The sequence below is a fragment of the Talpa occidentalis genome, unplaced genomic scaffold (genome assembly GCF_014898055.3).
Source record: "Talpa occidentalis isolate TD23 unplaced genomic scaffold, MPIMG_talOcc4v2.1 talOcc4.9, whole genome shotgun sequence".
Taxonomy (NCBI): Eukaryota; Metazoa; Chordata; class Mammalia; order Eulipotyphla; family Talpidae; genus Talpa; species Talpa occidentalis.
This window is the reverse complement of record NW_023605305.1, coordinates 66,823,881-66,843,288: the sequence shown is the minus strand read 5'-3', so window position 1 is coordinate 66,843,288 and position 19,408 is coordinate 66,823,881. Positions and strand designations below refer to the sequence as shown.

At 35.7% G+C, this 19,408-nt stretch overlaps 1 protein-coding gene across 2 annotated transcripts in view; it reads right to left on the bottom strand.

Annotated features, from left to right (window-relative positions):
• CPEB4 (cytoplasmic polyadenylation element binding protein 4) overlaps positions 1-19,408 on the bottom strand; it is a 65,180-nt gene that overhangs the window by 11,632 nt on the left and 34,140 nt on the right. The window contains exons 3-4 of one of the 2 annotated variants that reach the window (XM_037500964.2): positions 13,779-13,829; positions 2,780-2,953 (exon numbers count right to left, since the gene is read on the bottom strand). In XM_037500964.2, the coding sequence (XP_037356861.1) occupies positions 2,780-2,953; positions 13,779-13,829 (225 nt within the window). The remainder of the gene's footprint in view (positions 1-2,779; positions 2,954-13,778; positions 13,830-19,408) is intronic. The other variant, XM_054691763.1, reaches the window with a different exon arrangement.

Below are 19,408 nucleotides of genomic sequence, written 5' to 3'. Positions count from 1 at the left end.
CTCTTTTTTTCCCCCAAGAAGTCCTGGTTCCTTTCATCAATAAAAGGTATTTAGAAACTAAGATTTGGCTACCATGTACACTGCTGCTCAGGCCTCTGAGCAGACCCCCTTCATACACATACCAAACACACACCCCCTCCACCTGGCACCCTTGCCTTCCTTGCCAACCCACTTTCTTGGACACCAAAGTTGCTGAACCTTGTGAGGAAGGGAAGGGAAATGATGGGTAGCAAAGACCTGATCACAGTTTACTACTACTTTAAGTGATGCAAGTTAGGCTGTACAATATAGCAGGACAACTAACAAACAGACTATAGGAAAATAAATTTCCAAGGAAGTTCTAAAAAGAATAGGTAAGCACATATACATAACTAAGACCTGCAAGTAGGACAGAACAGAGTAACATAAAAGAGTTGGAAATATGTTCAAATTCCAGTCTGGTAGAACGACTTTCATCTCCAAAAACAGTACATTCTATTCTGCTACAACACCTGTTTCTATGGTAACATTTAGCTCAGGTGAGATTGGTAAATAGGGGAATGGTGTCAGTGTAACTTGGAAAGTTGTACTGCTTCACAAATGAATTTTCCTAGGCAAGGTGAGCTAGCAGAATGAAAGCAGAATTATATAACTTTCACCAGTAGAAGAAAAGGCCCCAGCTCGGTTGATGTGTAGGCAGCAGCGCTTTCAGCGCCTTTACAAGAAAACTGAAAATGAGCAAGGCAACTAGGGTTCTCCCTTCAGAGAGATGTATCCCCAACCCTGAAGGGTTCTTCTCTCCTCAGTTTGTACTTCCTAGCATGCTCAGAGGTTCGTTTCTACATGCACTGCCTCTAAGCTTGCAAGCAGCATTTCTGCTGTATTGGTTTTGTGCTTGAGGCAGCTTCTAAGCAAGCTGAGCTACCTGACTGAATTGTCCAAGTTATCTCTGAGATACTAATTCTTGTTCTGCTAACACTTCCAGTACAAAGTTCATTAGGTTTTAAATGATCTGCCTCTAACCCTATTTTGCCCATAAACCCTGTAATTTTCAGTGCACAATCCTACAGCACACAGTATTCTCCAGGTATACATGTCATATCACAGTAGAAAGGCCTGTCTACCTAAATTGCTACTAACTTATTAACATGCCTGGCTTTACATATAAAGCAAGATGAATATTGTGATTCCCATTAATTTTGTTCAATTTAAACCACCTCTTTTACCAAATTGGTCAAATTTACTTTGAAACTGTACAATTCAGATTGCTCAATAATTTTCAAAAAAGATAAAGACTACCGAGGCCAGAGGAGGAGTAGTCCCAAGCAAAGTCAGTTAAAATTCAGTCTTCTTTCCTCTTTTGGATGTAAGCATAGGATTTACTCATTATAGGCCATCTGGGGCTCAGGAGAGCTAAAGCTTTTACCCGAGAGAGCAAAAAAATCTAACATCCACAATAATAAAGAAAATAAGAACTCTGGCCAAAAAAAAAAAAAAAGGAGGGGGGGAGAGAGAGAAAGAGAGAAGGACACACCCAGGAACTCAATAAGAGCAACCACTATTGTGACCAGATGGAGCCCAGGACAAACAATGTGAACACACCCCACCCTTTAGCGTTGATTCAGTCTACCTGAAATTTTAGCTTGCTTCCAGGAGCAAGGCATTTCACTGTAGACCACAAAACTCTGTATTTATTTCAATCTTTGACTTTTTGAAACTATTTTTGTCTCAACCTTCAAAAAGATTGATCATCTGAAGGAAAATGAAGTGACACAATCCATTTGATCTCTGTCTGCATGGGAAATTATTAAACTTTACTGTTATACCTTATAGATTTTTAGAGCAAACTCTTCTATTTTCTATAAAACTAATTATTTTTATTTCCCATCAGGAAACCAAGATAAGATAAATAAGGAAAAAAGCAACCACAGATATACAGATGCTTATGGTTACTTTGATTTTTATTTGCATCACTTAGACCCACAGATGAATTAAATACAGCTGGCCAACTAGTTCTCTAAATCTTTGCATGACTGGCTTCTTATTCAAGTCTCAGCTCAAATATCACTTCCTGAAAGAGGACTTTCTTAACCACCTAATCAACGAAGATTCCCTGCATCACATGTCCTACATATCATATTACATTGCTTTATTTTTAACACTTATTCTGTGATATTTTCTTACACGTTTATACATTTGTTATCTGCTGTTCCCCATTAGAATGTAAACTCTCTGCAAGCAGCGATTTTCTATCTTGGTTACTGCTACAAACAAGCCTAAGAAGAGCCCATGGTATTTAGAAAGCATGTAAATATTTGATGAGTGAAAATATATTCACAGAATATGACTCCCTTAAGATCCCTTTTCTTGTTACAACTATTAGCTGCATTTTTCAAAAGTTCTTCCTTCATCTAATATTTTAAACTTTAAGCAATTAACTATATACATTTATGGTGTACTCACAAAAGGTAAGGAAGAAACAGAAAAATACATCATTAAATTCAACCAGCACAGCACAAACATGGACAAAAACACAATTAGCATTGTTGTTTGTCCACAACAGAATTCTTGAGAAATTTTCCAATGACCTTTACTTATTTTCATTTCTTTCAATCATTTGTTTCAGCTGGTTTCTAAAGTCCTACTCCCCGTCCTCCTGTGAACTTATATGTTATGACAGGAATACATGGCAAAAGAGCAGCACAATCACAACAAAAAACCTGAAGCCAGACAAGATGATTATAACAATAACAGCAACCATTGTCTATGAGTTACCTACTACATGCCAGTCTGGGCATACCTTCATCGATGTCAGGAGGTAACCCACCCACAAACACCTTGCGAGAGTATCTTTCCACTCTTTCTCCATTCTGGTGAGTGAAGCAGTGAGGTGAACCCAGGCCACTATGAAGAGGTTGATCCCCACGGCCATCATCCAAAAATCCATCTTCCATTGGAAACAGTGAAGACTGACCTGCAATAGAAAGCAGGAAAACAAAGCTAACAGAAAACGTTCCTTGCTGGTGATTATCTTGCACAAAACTCAAGGAATACAAAGCTCAAAGCTGCTGCTTTATTTTCTTACTAACACATAGGATCCACAGATAAGCTCTTGATTTCCCATCACCTTAAAGTCACCATTGGGTGACAGAAAAAGTTCATGGTTAAATAGAGGGATGCTCCACTATCCCATTGGGATCCAGAAGCTTCAGTGAGGTGAAATGGAAGTATGGCAGGAGAGAGCAGGTCTTTTGAAAGCAATGGGCAGCACAATGCACGACCTTGGCAGGCCTACGGCTACTGGCAGCCTAGACAAGTCCACTGAGCAGTAAACTTGACTATCAGATGCTATATCACTTACACTTTTTAAAAAAGCATTAATATAGCCTGTACAATTTCCTCTAAGGAGGTATTTAAAACGAACAAGTCGATTTTTAAAGTGAGCACTCATCTTAGTTTTACTTTAACTAATGGGATATAGTCCAAAACTACTTAAGCTATTAGGCAACTTCATTGTGTATAATGAAGACACTGACATTACAGAATGAGTTCTATAATGTCAATTCATTACACAATTTGAGATTTTTAGACATAATAAGGATATATTCCCTTTTAGTTAAGTAATTACCGGTTGCTATACATGCTATTAATTAGAAAAACTAGCCATTAAACTAAGTGTTTGAAAAATCCTGTCGTACTGAATATATAAGCAGGAAGACCAGAGATGTGAATGTGGTTAATATTGTCCCCACATTTACTTAACAGCAAAATATGAACTTTTAAGTCATAAGGAAAACAAAGCCACACATATCCCCAGGATCTCTCAAGCACTGTTTTGTTACTTTTCAGGCTGTCCATTTACTTTCAGATGCTACATAAAGAATTTGCTCATGGATCCTACAGAAATGCACCTTCAGTGTTCCCCTTTTATAGAAACATTCTAGTGTCCTTTTGTTACCACACTTGCTTTCCTTTCAACTTTCATTACTAAACACAAATAATAACAGTACACACTTAGAAATGTATACTATAATACCATAGCTCAAAAGATTTATATACTGAAGATAAAAATAGCTATAAAATTGTATATTTCCTGAATGATATTAAAAAATCACTTACAATTTTAAACTGAGCTATTTAACAAATTTACTTCTTATGAAAAGGCAAAAGCATTACAGTCAGCAAAAATAAGATTTGTTCAGGCACATCAAGGACATTAGACAGTAAAATTTTGAGAGTTCCCCCGCCCCAATTTTTGTAATTTATATTCATTTATTTAGCTAATCCCATTTTAAACCAAATCTCCTTTATTATGCTTTGTTCAAAAAGTAGATGTGATTCAGGTATACTCAAGCCTCCAATATAATCACATTGAGACTAATCAGACTATATTTTCCTTTTCCAAAATTCTTAATTTTTTCTAAGAAATTTCTTTCAGAAAAAAAAAGGGAAGAAAATCTTCAGCTATAAATTAGTTGAGTTTATAATATAACATAGGCAAATTATTTTTATTCAAATCCAAATCCTACTTTTCTGATAATTTCTCTAGAGCTCATTGATACCTTCAAATTAGAATTATCTATAATGTTAACTATAACACATAAAATATGGATTGATCAAAACTATCTTTTATTCCCCTTCCCCTTCCCCGCCACAAGGGTAAAAAATTGAGCCAACTTGGGTCTCTCCAAATTACAACTGAGACAGTCAAAAGTTAGAAACAGTAATGTTACCTCTCCTTCGCCCATATGTCCTTGCTGCATGTCAAATGAGAAAAAAAAAAACAACCTTTCAAACATTGTCAAAAGTATCAACTGTGATTTCATCTACCAGCTTCTGAAACTGAAAAAAAAAAAATTGACTATGTATGATTTTGTCTCAAAAACAAGGATTTTGGATGGTGCAAGGTCAATTTAATGTATTTTTTTATGTTCTTCATGTATACTATTAAGCTGTATTGAACTTTATGTGTATTAAGTAAAGGCTACTTTTGTTATAATCATCACCCCATGTCCAATGTAATATGAAACTAAAGGAGTATGTAATATGACCTAAGCTGACTGCCACCATGTTTATCTTATTTTCTCTCAGAATTCTGGATAACTAGCAATGCAGTTAAATATTTTAATTTTTAATGTGTGACTTTTTCATCACTTCGGGATAAATAGCAATTTTATGATTAATCCTTAATAAAGTCATAAGAAATGAAATCTTTAGGCAATTTATAAATTTTCTTTTAGCCAAAGGTTTCTTATTGTTAATCAGATCTTCTACATCATGTTCCAAGTGCTGAAAAGTAATAGTTATAAAATTTTATAAACAAATAGGTTTACTTTTAAACAGCTAAGATAAGAAGGAAAGTATATAATATACCTATATGCATACAACTGAATACTCAGGAAATGATGGTATAAACTTTAGATTGGGAAGTTGTTGAGAAAATGTCTTTCCTGAAAACAATTAGCACTTACAAGTCCAGGTTGTCCAAATACCTCAATTCTATTCAACAAACATTTCTTGAATGCCTGATCTGCGAAGCAGTATGGATAAATAGCACAGGGCCCTGACTACAGTAAACTAGCAACCATGAATGCCAGATAGCCACACCAGCAAATAATGAGAATGTAACATGCCTTCTACTATAATAATAATGATGTGTTAGGTGTAACAGGAACAAAGGAGGAAAAGCAACTGGTCTGATTAAAGATCAGAGAAACTGCGGTGTGGCATTTAAGATGGACCTTTAGGGAAAAAGAGAAAGGGCGTTGCATGCCTGTAATGCCACAAGTAGGGGTGCTATAATGTCCAGGGAAAAAAGCCCAGGGGCAAATGGGGACCTGCCTGGATATGAGGTTTAAACAGGAAGCTGGGATGGGTTTTCAAAGTTAAAAGGTATAGCACCTGGTCAGGGTTTAATTCTTAGTCCTTTAGATAAATGCCAAGTATAATTTTAACTTAGAAGTGTCATGTGCACATTTTCCAAAATGAAATTATGTCTCATACCAAAATACATTTTTACTATAACTAGATAACATTGGATTTCAATAAAAGTACTCAAGCAAATGGATTAAAACCACAAAATCTCCCCCACCAATTAAATTTTCACTTCCATACATCCTAAATTTGTGGGGAGGGGTAATTTGTTCACTTAGTCAGACTGACAGATGTTAGGAAGACAAATGATATTACAAAAGCAGATGCTTGTTTAAAGAACATTCATACAACTGGTTTCAAAGGTAAGGGAGTTGCAGAAACAAAGATTTGAAAATCTTGGATTGATCTACTTTAAAAAGTTGATTGATGTTGATTGAAGTTCTGAGGGAAAAAAATGAAAGAGTGGGCTTTCAATTAACATAAAAACTATAGCTACAAAATTAAGCTGCTTAATATAAAAGAATTCATGGTTAAATTCTGAAAACTATTTGGACATTTTCCCACATTAAGGGAAAACAGTTATAGGTGTGCTTATAATTATAAAAACTGTCCAATCAAATGGGGCAAATTAGTATAAATTTGTACCATAAAAATAAAAACAATAACATTCTAGATTTCAGAAAATGCGAACGTTCAAATTTTTTATTTCCATCTATTATAAAATGGTTAATTGTATGCATTATTTTTAATGAGATTTTCACATGATGTATGTATGCATATATATATATACACGCACACACACACACACAGGAAAATATACAACATGAACACACCTATGTAACCAGAACCTAGATGTTAGCAGAATGGTGAGTGGTGCCACTTCATCCTATGTATGTGAGACCTAAATACACTTTTTTACAGATTTCAAATTATACTTGGCACCATCATTATGATGAATACTTGTAACACAGATCTTCACCACTTTTTTGAGGAAAATGTCAGACAGATTTCAAGTCTCACAGTGATCAAGTGCTATATATTATCTGATGTTTCCCAAAATTGAGGAAGTGGCAAGTAAAAAAAAAAAAAATCATTTTGTGTTTAAGAAAATCTCCATTTTGAAAAATTTCTAAGTCAACTGAAATATAGTCTGCTCAGCATATTCCTTTAATTACCAAAGAACACAGTGTTAAAAGATACAAAATATTTCAATGCTACTATCAGTGAATAAAAGTCTTCTAGTCCCTATGAGAGTTAAAATGAATATTATTTATGTTTATCTACTTTTGTTTTTATTTCTTAGTTTTGATTTATGAAGTACTCAATAATTTAATGTCCATACTAATGTGATCAAGAATGTGTTATAGCCTGAAAACACTGTATGATTATAATTTTTATAACTTCTGGATGCATACTGTTATTACAGCTATTGATATTTCATTTACAAAATGTCTTTCTAGGATAGATAGCTTACAAATACCCTACTATGATCATTAAATTCCCTCCAGGAAAATAATCCACTAGTTTAGGATGCTAGACTGCAAAGAAACTACAGAAAGACTTGAGAGGACTTTCTTTCAACGTACATTGTATGCATGTGCGTGCATGTGGTTGTGTGTGTGTGTAATTTCATAACAACAAAAATATTTATCTTTTTTCTCATTTGTTGTAACATTTATAGTTGGAAAACAAACATGGTATCCATAAATGCACTTCTTTTATAAGAAGAAACAGTCATTTTAAAAAGTGGCACCTATTCAAATGCTTACAGCTCAAGTTCTCTAAGAGGTAGTTGGCATGAGGTGCCTAGATGTGTACCATATGATCCTTACTGTGTAAATTTTAAGAAGACATAAATTGATTTATGGGAATATACATCACCATTTTTTCTAGAAGCAAAGACTCTCTAGGGAGAGGAATTGGGATGGGGGAAAGAAGGTTTCTGCTTCTTAAATTTTATTCTTTTCAGTATTATTTGTTTATTGTTATTACATACACTATACTACTACACTTATTAATGGATCCTTTCTGGCTTTCCTCTAGACACTTCCATTAAAGCAAACAACTGATCTATTAAAGAAAAGCATCATCACTACATGAGAGCATCAAATCAGTTCTGTAAAGAATAGAACTTTAGGCTATGAGAGAGAAAATATTACTAGGTTTTAGCAGGCAATGAAAGAACAGATCCTATTATGGCTACTTGAGCCACCTCAAGCTCTCCATCTATCTCTTATGGCCCCCTTATTGAAAAGGGAAAAAGGGAGAGGGCTGAGATAAGATGATGTTATCAAATAACTGATTTTTTCAGTAGGGCTAAAAACTTGTATGTGGGAGAATCAGTCAAATCAATAAATCAGTTAAAAAGATATAAATCAAAGGCTGGAAGCTAAAAAAATTAAGATGGTGGAACCAAAAAGTAGATCGTCATCACAAAGACCAAGGCATACAATTCAACAGATGCAAAAACCATTTTGAATTTTTTTTAATAAATCAACCCCTAACTTAATGGGCTCATTATCATGAAATTATTTTAGATATATGCTTAATAGTCAGCATTTCCAAACACATTGGCTTGTGTTTGCTTAGCTTGTTGGTACAACAAAGAACACTGGCAAGATATAATAAAGATATGAGACTGTTATGGATAAAGAGTAAACTTAGAGAAGGGCAGAGAATGTAACTCGAGCTTCTGTATATCCCAAGCCCTCAGTTTCTTAATTATAAAAACAGAGCCAAGGAGAGAATAATAAGACATTTAAAGATATACATATCTTTATGTAGATATAATTCTCAGTCAGATGCTCAATAAATACTCCTTCCTCAAAAGTTAACTCGTCTATACAGTCTTAGGTTAATCTGCAACAACTACTCTCAGTTTGCCATGACTACTATAGCTAACAATTGTACAGCACTCTAGAATTTACAGAATGTTTTCATATTATCTTTTTCACAAAGGGATCTTTCAACATGCTCCCTATTGCAGCAACTAGTGACATGTTCTATACATTTACAGTAAATGGCTACAACTTACACTTCTCCTGGGTAAATTATACCCTCCCTTTTCATAGATGTCTGCCCCCAAACCCCAGCTTTAAGCAATCTTACTCCTTTCATTTCAAAGAACTATGATTAAGAGATGTTGTTCTATGCTAATCTTTAGAAGATTTCTTACTAATCTTCTCCTCTGGCACAAACAAATATTGTAGCTGATGCTTCTAAGAGAAAGAAAGAGAAAATACATACATAAGTTTGTTAAGACCTAATATGCTTTGAGGTTCTGTAGTTTTCCTTGCCACAATGCTCATTTTTGAAGCATAAATCCTAAGGGCTAAAGCAGGGGAATGAGAGGTTTGGGAAAAAAGGACAAAGCACAAGTATTTTTATACATGGGATGGTGGCTGCATATTAATTTTTCTAGGTAGAGTTTCGATATGGGGAAAGGGAAAGTAATGTTTTAATATGATGTCTATCTCAGAGTGAAACCAAGACACACCAGAGGAATTTGAGGTAAAACTGAGTAAATTTCATGCTTTGCTTTTTATACGCACAAAATGGATATTCTTTAACTCTGCATCTATTTTTTTTTTTTAAGATTTATTTATTTATTTATTTATACAAGCACTGGGTACAGTCAGAAGTGCAGGAGGGTGAGAGAATTCACCAGAGCCAAAGGGAAGAGCAGAGCAGGCAGACTGACAAAGTACACTGCTGAAGGGAGCAGACGGCGGCAGGAGAGGTCTGCACGCCATGTGGGACCCTCGCTGGCGGCTGGGGATTGAACTGGTGCTGCAGAGGCTGCGGGCAGCTTCGAACCCAGCGCACAACCGCTGCACCACCGGGGAGGCCCTAACTCTGTATCTATTACATCAGATTTTTTAGCAAAAGGTCTCTGCTATGAGATAAACTGTGTCCTTTCCTCAAATTTCATATGCTGAAGTCTTAACCCTCAGAACCTCAGAAAGTGACTGCACTGGGAAACAGGGTGTTTAAAGAGATAATAAAGGTTAAATGAGGTCACTGAGGAGACTTTAATCCAATATGACTGGTGTCCCTTCAAGAAGAAATTAGGACACACACATGCACATCAAGGGAAAATCATATGAAGGCACAGAAAAAGGACAGTCATCTATAAGCCAAGGACAGAGATCTCAGGAAAAATCAATTGTGCTGACACCTTGATCTCAGGTTTCCAGTCCCCAAGACTGGAAATAAGTTTCTGTTTAAGCCACACACCCAGTCTGTGGTAGCTGGTATGGCAACTCTAGCAAAATCAGACAGCATCCCAAAGGTAGCTAGAAAATTTAGGGGTTTTTATACATTTAAATCCATGGATTTCCCACCAAAATACCTCTTAACAAAATCTCTACAACTAATAATACAGCAATAAATTGAAAAATTCCCTAACATACACTATAAGGTTGTTAGCATAGTTATCAATTATTATTTGTTGAGTTATACTGGCAATATCTTCTAAAAGTTATGAGTGGTATTGAAAGGTTATTGCCTAGAAGGAAAACTGCTGATTGAACATAGCCACAAAAAAAAAAAAAAAAAAAGGTAATTTGATCTGCTGGATGAGTAAGCCCCTTTTATCTTTTTATACATACAATTCCAACAGTATTCCAATAAAAACTGCTGAAGTGGTAGACTATGCTGAATCTTCTTTCTTTTTATTTACTTAGGGTTTAAACTCTGCTTCTTTCCAAAAAGTTTTGTGATTGCTCGAAATTTCAAAGCAAGTTATATAATAAAAATCAGTCAAAATTCAAACATTCATGTAAGAAGAGAGTAAACAGTTCTTCCATATTTTTATGGAATGAGAAATGGCTTTCAATGCAAAGGAGACTTGAAATAAAAAGCTCTTAAGTTAGAGCTGAAACAAAGTAGAATAGCTACATAATCACTTTTTAAAGCTTTTTTTTTTTTTAAAGATTTATTTATTTTTTTATACAAGCACTGGGTATAGTCAGAAGTGCGGGAGGGTGAGAGAATTCACCAGAGCCAGAGCAGGGAGCAGAACAGGCAGAAGGACCGAAGTACACTGCTGAGGGGAGCAGCGGGTAGCAGCAGGAGAGGTCTGCGTGCCATGTGGGACCCTCCTCCGGTGGCCGGGGAGCAGCTGGGGATCGAACCGGCACTGCAGAGGCTGCGGGCAGCTTTGCAACCCAGGGCTCAACTGCTGCACCACCAGGGAGTCCCTTTAAAGCTTTTTAAAAGCCTAAATAGACTATGATGGACAGGGAACAGCTTCTCATAGTTCCTTAAAGTCTTAAAATTGAATAACGAATATAAAGCAATACAATGTAGTATTTTATTTCCTGCTTTAAGAAAAGGCTGCATGGATATAACATGCAAGGAGGCTGCAGTGAAAAGTGAATACAGTTAAAATTTTAGGTTATCTATTTTAATAATAGACTAAAACAGCATGTTCAAACAGACAACTTTTACAAACCATCTTAATTCTTTTTCTGTTTTTTTCCCTTATAGATCTTTAGTACTAATATTTCTAATTTAAGTCAGGTGCTATGCTAAGTGGTTTACATGCATTTAATCTTTACCATAATCCTCTCACATAGATAGTATTTGTGACTTCTAATTTATCTTCACTAAGCACAGTGAACTCATTATATTTTATTTGAAACAGAGCTATCCCTAAAACCTGAGCTAAAGTGCAAATAAAATTACTAAGAAGCTATATATGGCAAAGAGAAACTTAATCAAATTTAAACAATCCTCCAAAGAAGATGTTTCATAAACATGACTTAAGAAAATGGACAATCACTACACCTAGATCAATATGAATGAGTGATCTCCACATCTCTCCACCTTGCTTTAATTTCTGACTTTTAAGCAACCTGTATTCTGGATTTTGATTTGGAGAGAGAACGATTATTAGTCAACTCCAAAATCTTGTCTATCCAGAAGTTTTAGTCCTCATTATAAATGCATGCATTGGCATCTTTCCATTGCTGGCTAGTTATTAAGAACACTTGATCAAATCTGGCAATATCAAGTTCTGGGGCCTGTCAAAGCTTAATACCAGATGTGAGATCATGGCAGTCAAAACCTTAAGCTCTAGGGTCTTGCTGCAGGAGCCCCAGTTTCCCCTCTTTGACATTTCTACATTTCTTTATCTTCCTATCTTTCAGTCTGAGATAACATTAACCTCAGACCATATACTTTGCTAACAAACTAAAGTTCCATGTATGCTAAGTAAAAACCATTTAGTCCCTAGCTAGTGTCTACAAACCAGTAAAGTTTCAAAATATAAATCAGTGGGGGCAAAAAGTTACCTTTTTTTTTTTTTTAACCAACTGTGGGTCATTAAAAAGTATTCTTAAAGCAAAGGACATTAACAGGGGGAGTGGAGGAAGGAAGCAATCTGATAATAATAGACTTTCAAAATTAAGTGAACTTTATCTTTAAGGAAAACCTACTGTAGAGTGTTTATTTTTCTCACCTCAACAAAGATGGACTCCAGGAGCAACTGATCTAATTTAGCAACTGAATGAGGAAATTGTGACAAAGAAGAGTTGATCACTTTGCTCAAGACCACACAGCAGTATCTCAAATATTGGTTCATTGTCATGTCCAGCACAGGGACCTGATTCTAGAACCTGTTCCACAGGAAAGGCTAAAATCCTGCAACAACAGCAACCCTTATATTACTCCACCTTATCCTGATGCTATTGTCACCACAGGCTTTGGTTTTCAGTCTACACACATTTATGCTGAAATATTATATTTTAGCATTATTTTTGGCAGTTGTAGCATGAAAAGACTAAAGTCTAATGAACAAGTGAGGTTTTTACAAACCGTGCAGTCTCCAGAGGTTCTGATGCACCCAGTAACTCACACAAATCAAACATCCTTCTAACTTTTCCTAGCTCAACAATCAGGTGTTCTACAAGACTGCTGATGTCAAACACTACCATAAAGATCAAGTCACAAAAATAATTTTAAAATCTCCATTCACAATATACCATAGACAAGGTATGGTATATCTTGGGGTATACTAAAAAATACCAGAAGGATTTTTTGTTTCTTTTTTGGTTTTGTTTTGCTTTTGGAAAGATGTGAATGTAGCTATTTAGTCAAGAACATTTCCTAGAGGTGCTGGGATTCTAAATGAATTTTAACAATAGAAGGCATTTATGCGTTATAAAGACACAAACTTGAAATTCATATTTAATAGTAAATGAGAAGAAAAGAAGGAAACAAGACCTCTATATCCCATCCAATTATTTTAAACTATAGTACTACAAAACAGATAGGTTTTAATTCTTTAATTGTTCTCTGAGTAGATGTCTCCTCTTTCCCTAGAAAATTTAGTTTGCTTCAGCATCATGGACTTTAAAAAGAGAACTCAACATCACATTAATAATATTTAGAACAGGCAAGAAAAATGTACCGAAGACACTATAAAGGCCAGCAAAACTTCTTTTTCTTGTTGTCATTAGACAGCAAACAGTGAATGACCTTGTCCTTTGCAATGTTAAGCACAGTGGTTTGGGGCTGCTTTTTCTGGTTTTAGATCTCTGATTACCCTTTCCTCTCCCCTGGAACATTTTTCTGACTACATGGTAATGGCTTTTATGTTGACATTTCAAAGGTCACTCTACAAAAGCTAATGTTAGATAAAGCCATCGTTTTGCACCATAATGGGATACTCATTTATTCTCAGTGTCGCCAATTATAAGACAGGGAATCGGTTGGCTCTCAAAGTTAAAAAAAAGTTCCTACCACAATTGGAGGAAAAAAAATAATTATTCATAAAATAGCTCAATAGTGATTTGCAATTATCATTACAGAACAAACTAGTGCCATTTCTCCACTTATTGAAGCATAACTACAATGTTCTTTCACCTAGTACTAACTTGCTAGTCTGTGAACTTCACTGGGGTAAATCAATCATCACTTACCATTAATAAGCAGAGAGCTATCGGATCCTGGGTATGAATAGTTTAGACGACCTGAAGGTAAAAGAAGGCCGTTACTAAGTTTATTTTTTTCATAGGTGGTTTAAATGTATTCAATAATAGAGTTGAATTAATAACTTTAATAGGTAAGGTATTTAAAAAGCTAGACTACGGGAAAAATTTTGCTGTGCTAATGACACAATGAGTCAGAGGACACAACAATCAGCATGTTCACATTCAAAAAAGACAAGTTTGAAAGTGGGAAAATAACATAACCCTCATATTTAATTATTTGGTCATTGTAATTTCCAATTCCCATCCAAAGTTATTTTCTTTATACCACTTTGTTCTAATACCAACTCAGAATAACCAAATTCATATTCTGTGTCCCATAAATGGAATTTTTTTCATATGCATAGTTTTTTGTTGCTTTTTAGAGCTATGTAATTAACAGTAATTATTTTTCTCTGTGACTCAAAAAACAGTGCTAGCCTTAGGCCTACACGTTCAGACACGCTCATGGGTTTAAATGCACATTGTGGCAAATCAGTACAGATGGTAAAGAAAAGCATGTATTACTTACACATGACAGAAAATATCAAAGTACATAAGCAGCACAATGCCCAGAGCATTTAAGAAGCACTCAATATATGCTGGGTCAATTGTCTTTGCATTTTGAAGGGGTTCACTTCGTTATGAACCTAAACTTGGCACTCAAAATGTCAATCAAAAAAGAATCTATGAAGACATTAAAATTTTGGTGGATGTGCCATCTTCCAAAGTGGAAACCACAAATAAATGGGAGAAATGGCAATGGGATTTCTCCATTATAAGAGACTACATTTTTGTTTTGTACATGTGGAGGTATCTTAACCACAGATCCTTCCTTACTATGTACCTAATTCTGCTTACTATGCACCTAATTTTGTGCTATAAATTATAAAAGTCATGATGGCAACATATTTTAAGCCTCCCCTATTGCACATGCTCATCTACAACCACCTAGGTAAGAATGGCAGAGATTCTCAACAAGTATTATTCATGTAAGGCATGGGGGACAGGGGAACATGATCATTACACAGTGCAGCACTATGTAAGTCAGGAGTAATATAAAAATTTAAAAATGACTCATGATTTACAAACACTGCATTAGAAAATAGCAATCTAAAATCTGACCCCACACAACCACAACAGATCCTCTAAGACTATGCAAAAGTGAGTAAGTAAAGATTCTTCTAGCCGCAAAACTGGGGCAAGCTTCCCAAGATACCAGGAAGACTAGCTCCTAATTCCACTGAACAATGCAGAAACCAGAGCTAGCCAATATGCAGTCCTATCAAACCGATGGCCACATAGTTACAAGAGGAACTTTAGTCTTTCACTCTCTTAAGATCCTTCTTTGAAATAGTCTACACAGAAAAGAACTCATGCCATGAAAAGAAAAATTGTTCTCTATTGCAACAGCTTCAATTAATCCATATCTAAAACTAGAGTTAAATATGAAACATTCTGCATCCCATAAATGAACCGAGACCTACAATTTAAAATCAAATGCAAGGGTTTTTTAAATTATTAACTTGTTAATTATTCCACTTAAAAGTTCAGCTTATTCCTATTTATGGAGTAGAAGAAGATAGGGAGATGGATAGAAGAAGAAGGGAGATGGAAGAACTAAAATTTAATATTATAACAACTTCTTTCTAAAAATTAGCTTCAATATTTGATGCTAATGTACGCAAAACAAGTTTCCAAATTCAGTGAATTCCCCTTGGACTGTTTTCATTATAAGCACAGAACACATGACCTGTCACAAGTACATTTTTTAAAAAGCACAGACTTGGGATGCTAGACTAAGAACATGACCTTAACTGTTAAAAATTTAGGAGGGAGTAAGTACTGTTTCCTATCAGTAAACTCAAAGTAGGAGCCAATAATCTCCAACAGAACACACGTATACATTCGTAGCTTAAAACCCTCCGTAAAGACTAACTATCCATGTGCCATGTTTATATATCATAAAAATTTTTTTTAAAGATGATGCAAGGCAACACAGAAACAAAAATATTTAACTGTATTAACTGAAGCAAGGAGGAAATGCTTTGTTATTTCTAAGAAGATATTCTAATTTTTTAATGTTAAATCAAAACCATGGCTGTTCCAACCATGAATTATGCTTCTTACTTGATATCAAAGAAGGATAATTAACAATGAGAATGACAAATTGCCAAATTGGCTGGCCCAGTTTTAATAAGTCAAGTTTACCTTATCAAAAACCCAACTTTTGGGTACCTTTAAAGGAAAGAGAGATAAGAAGAATATTTCAACTTGATAGGAACAAAACGTCCCTTATCTCTGTTCTCAGAGTTTGCCTCAAAGCATATCTAAGGAGAGCCTACTCTCCATTCCCAAAGCATGTAAGCTTTGACACTTTCTCTGCTCCTTAGACTTCTAAACAGAGAAATTCTATCCTTTAGCTAACATGATAGGACACTGAAGAATCACTGGCAAGATTCATCATTTAACTCTGAAAGTGATACTTGTTTTTAATTTTTGACCTGCTCTTGTATATAATTCCCGCCAGGCTGTAATCAATTTGGCCTCTGGTTAGCAAATATATCTGTGACATTTTGTTAAGCAATCAGTAATACTTTTTACTTCAATTTTTCAAATGTAAGCAATGACATTAAAGGTAACCTTTGAAAAAACTTTCATAATACTTCTCTAACCTGTCTTCCCTATCCTTCTGTAATTCTTTCTATTATTCAAATACCTAAAGTCATCCATTCATGACATCTATTATGGATCACACATATCATTTCCTTTCTGGAAATCTTTGGAAAGTTCCTATTACAAATGTCATGGGACTTCTTTTTTTTTAAGATTTATTCATTTATGCATATAAGAACTGGGATACAGGCCAGAGGTACAGTGGGTGAGAAGATCCACCAGAGACAGAGTGGGGAACACAAACAGGCAGACTGACTGAAATATATTGCTGAGGGGAGCCGCAGGCAAGACAGGAGAGGTCCGCTGTGCCATGTTGGTAGCTCCTTGGCCGGTCGGGGAACAAACTCACGCTGCAGAGGCTGCGGACAGCCCCACAGTGCTATGCCCAACCCCTTGCACCACCAGGGAGGCCCTGTCACGGGACGTTAAAATCACTTACATGGTGAGAGGTCTAAGTTCATTCTTTTGCTTGTGGTGGTGGTCCAGTTTTCCCAGCACCATTTATTGAACAAACTGTCCTTGTTCCATTGCATATTCTTTGTTCCTTTGTCAAAGATTAGTTGTCCATATATGTGTGGCTTTATTTCTGGGCTTTCTATTTGCAAACTGGTCCAACCACTATGGAAAGCTGTATGGAGCTTCCTCAGTCTACTAAAAATGGAGCTATGATATGACCCAGCAATTCCATTCCCAGGGATCTACCCTAAAGATACAAAAACATTGATTCAAAAGAATACCTGTACCCCTATGTTTATTGCAGCACTATTTATAATAGGTAAAACCTAGAAACAACCCAAATGTGCAAAAATAGATGACTTGATCAAGAAGATGTGCTATCTGTACACAATGGAATACTAATCAGCAATCAAAAAGATAAACTCATGCCATTTGCAGTAACATGGATGGTGCTAGAAGGGCATTATGCTCAGTAAAATAAGTCAGAAGGATAAAGAAAAATATCAGACGGTTTCACTTATAGGAGGAATATAGGGGAACCAAATAAGACATCAGGGGAAAAAAATAAGAATACAAAACACAACACAACAAAAACAAACAGACAATTATAAACCAGAGACATCCTGCAGGGGAGGAGAAGGGAGGGGGATTGGAGGGAGGGAGCAGCACAGGGAACTGTAGTGATGGTGCACAGGTGAATTGGTGAAGGAAATTCTATGGGGATTACACCTGGGTGGGGGGATAGGGAACAAACATTGTTTAAAAATGAACAATGAGGGCCTCCCCAAGGCGCAGTGGTTGAACTTGAACGCTGGGTTGCGAAGCTGCCCGTAGCCTCTGCAGTGCCGGTTCGATCCCCGGCCACTGGGCGAGGGTCCCACATGGCACGCAGACCTCTCCTGCCGCCCGCTGCTCCCCTCAGCAGTGTACTTCGTCAAGTCTGCCTGCTCTGCTCTCCCCTCTGGCTCTGGTGAATTCTCTCACCCTCCCACACTTCTGACTGTATCCAGTGTTTGTATAAATAAATAAATAAATCTTTATTAAAAAAAAAAGAACAATGATGTAAAATATATATACATTTTAAAAAATAATTAAAAAAAATAAAGTCACAAGCCTTTCACAGTCTCTGCATACTCCATTTCTGCACTACTATCCTCTCTACTATATGGATGCCTATTTACACTGGCATTTCTGAATTTTCTACTCCATGGTTAGAATTACTGACAACACCCCCAACCCTCTTGTCTGAGACAGTGTCCCTCTTTGTTCCCAGTGGAAGACAGTTTTCAAATTTTTGTTTGTTTGTTTCAAATTCACCTTTTCCTAGAACAGCTCAACCAAAAAGGAAATCTTTTTAGATTAATTTACCTAATTTTATTTCTGCCTATGTCAAAACAGGCAACCTTTTTATGCAATCATGTCAGCTACTAGCTAACTTTCTTATCACTTTCACATAATTCCCCCTTTAGAAACCAGAATTGCTGTTTTTTTTACAGTTACCTTGAGTTTCCTAGTGGGCACCAGTTAAGTATTCAACATGCTCATTCCACTGAATTTAAAAGAAGAGCATTTCACAAATGAATAAAATGAAGCCAAATGAAAAAAGTTGAGGTATCTAATGTGATATAGGTGGTATTTGTAGGAGATTTTTGGTTTGTTTTTTTGATAACTCATCTATCTATAAACACAAGCCAGGATTTGGCACATTGAAAACTGAATTCCTCAAAGGAGGAGGACATGTTAGGATTTCAGGCAATAGAACCTATTTGGTAGAAAAAATTAAATCTTTCAAGGTTCTTGGAATTGATTATGTTATAAAGAAATACTGCCTGATCAGAAGTCCTAATCTTAAGGGACATTATGACAAGAAAGGTAGTAGTCTCTGGAGGCCAGCTGTGGCATTTGAGCCAGAAGTCTGGCATACATCTTGCAGAAGGCATAGACTATATTTGGTGACATGACTCAACCTAGCCAAATATAGGCAACTGATACAGTGTGACTCTGCAGAACTACACCACCAAATTTTATAGCCTAGAAAAACTCGTATTCCAACGAGGCAATTCTATGCTAAGCATTTGTGAGGTGGAGAGAACCAATATTTACCAACCAGAATGACTAAGAGTTGTTGGTGGAGGAGGTACTCAAAAGAACAGTATGTAATTATTTTTTTTTTAAGATTCTAACTAAAGTAATCTAGTCAATATGGCAAGAGAAAAGAATAGAAGGAAACAAAGCACTATGTTAGCAGGACATGTATGTATAACTTTCAAAATTATATAAAATAACAGCTATTTTCTAAAAAGTAACTCAGATATTGGTACTGATGATTTAGCAGGAAATGATAAAATTAATGCTGCCACTTAAAATACAAACACTGAAAAATATCAAATGTTTTACAGTGATATTAGATTTCATGTTATGACCTTCTCCTTTTCAGAGTTATGCCAGCA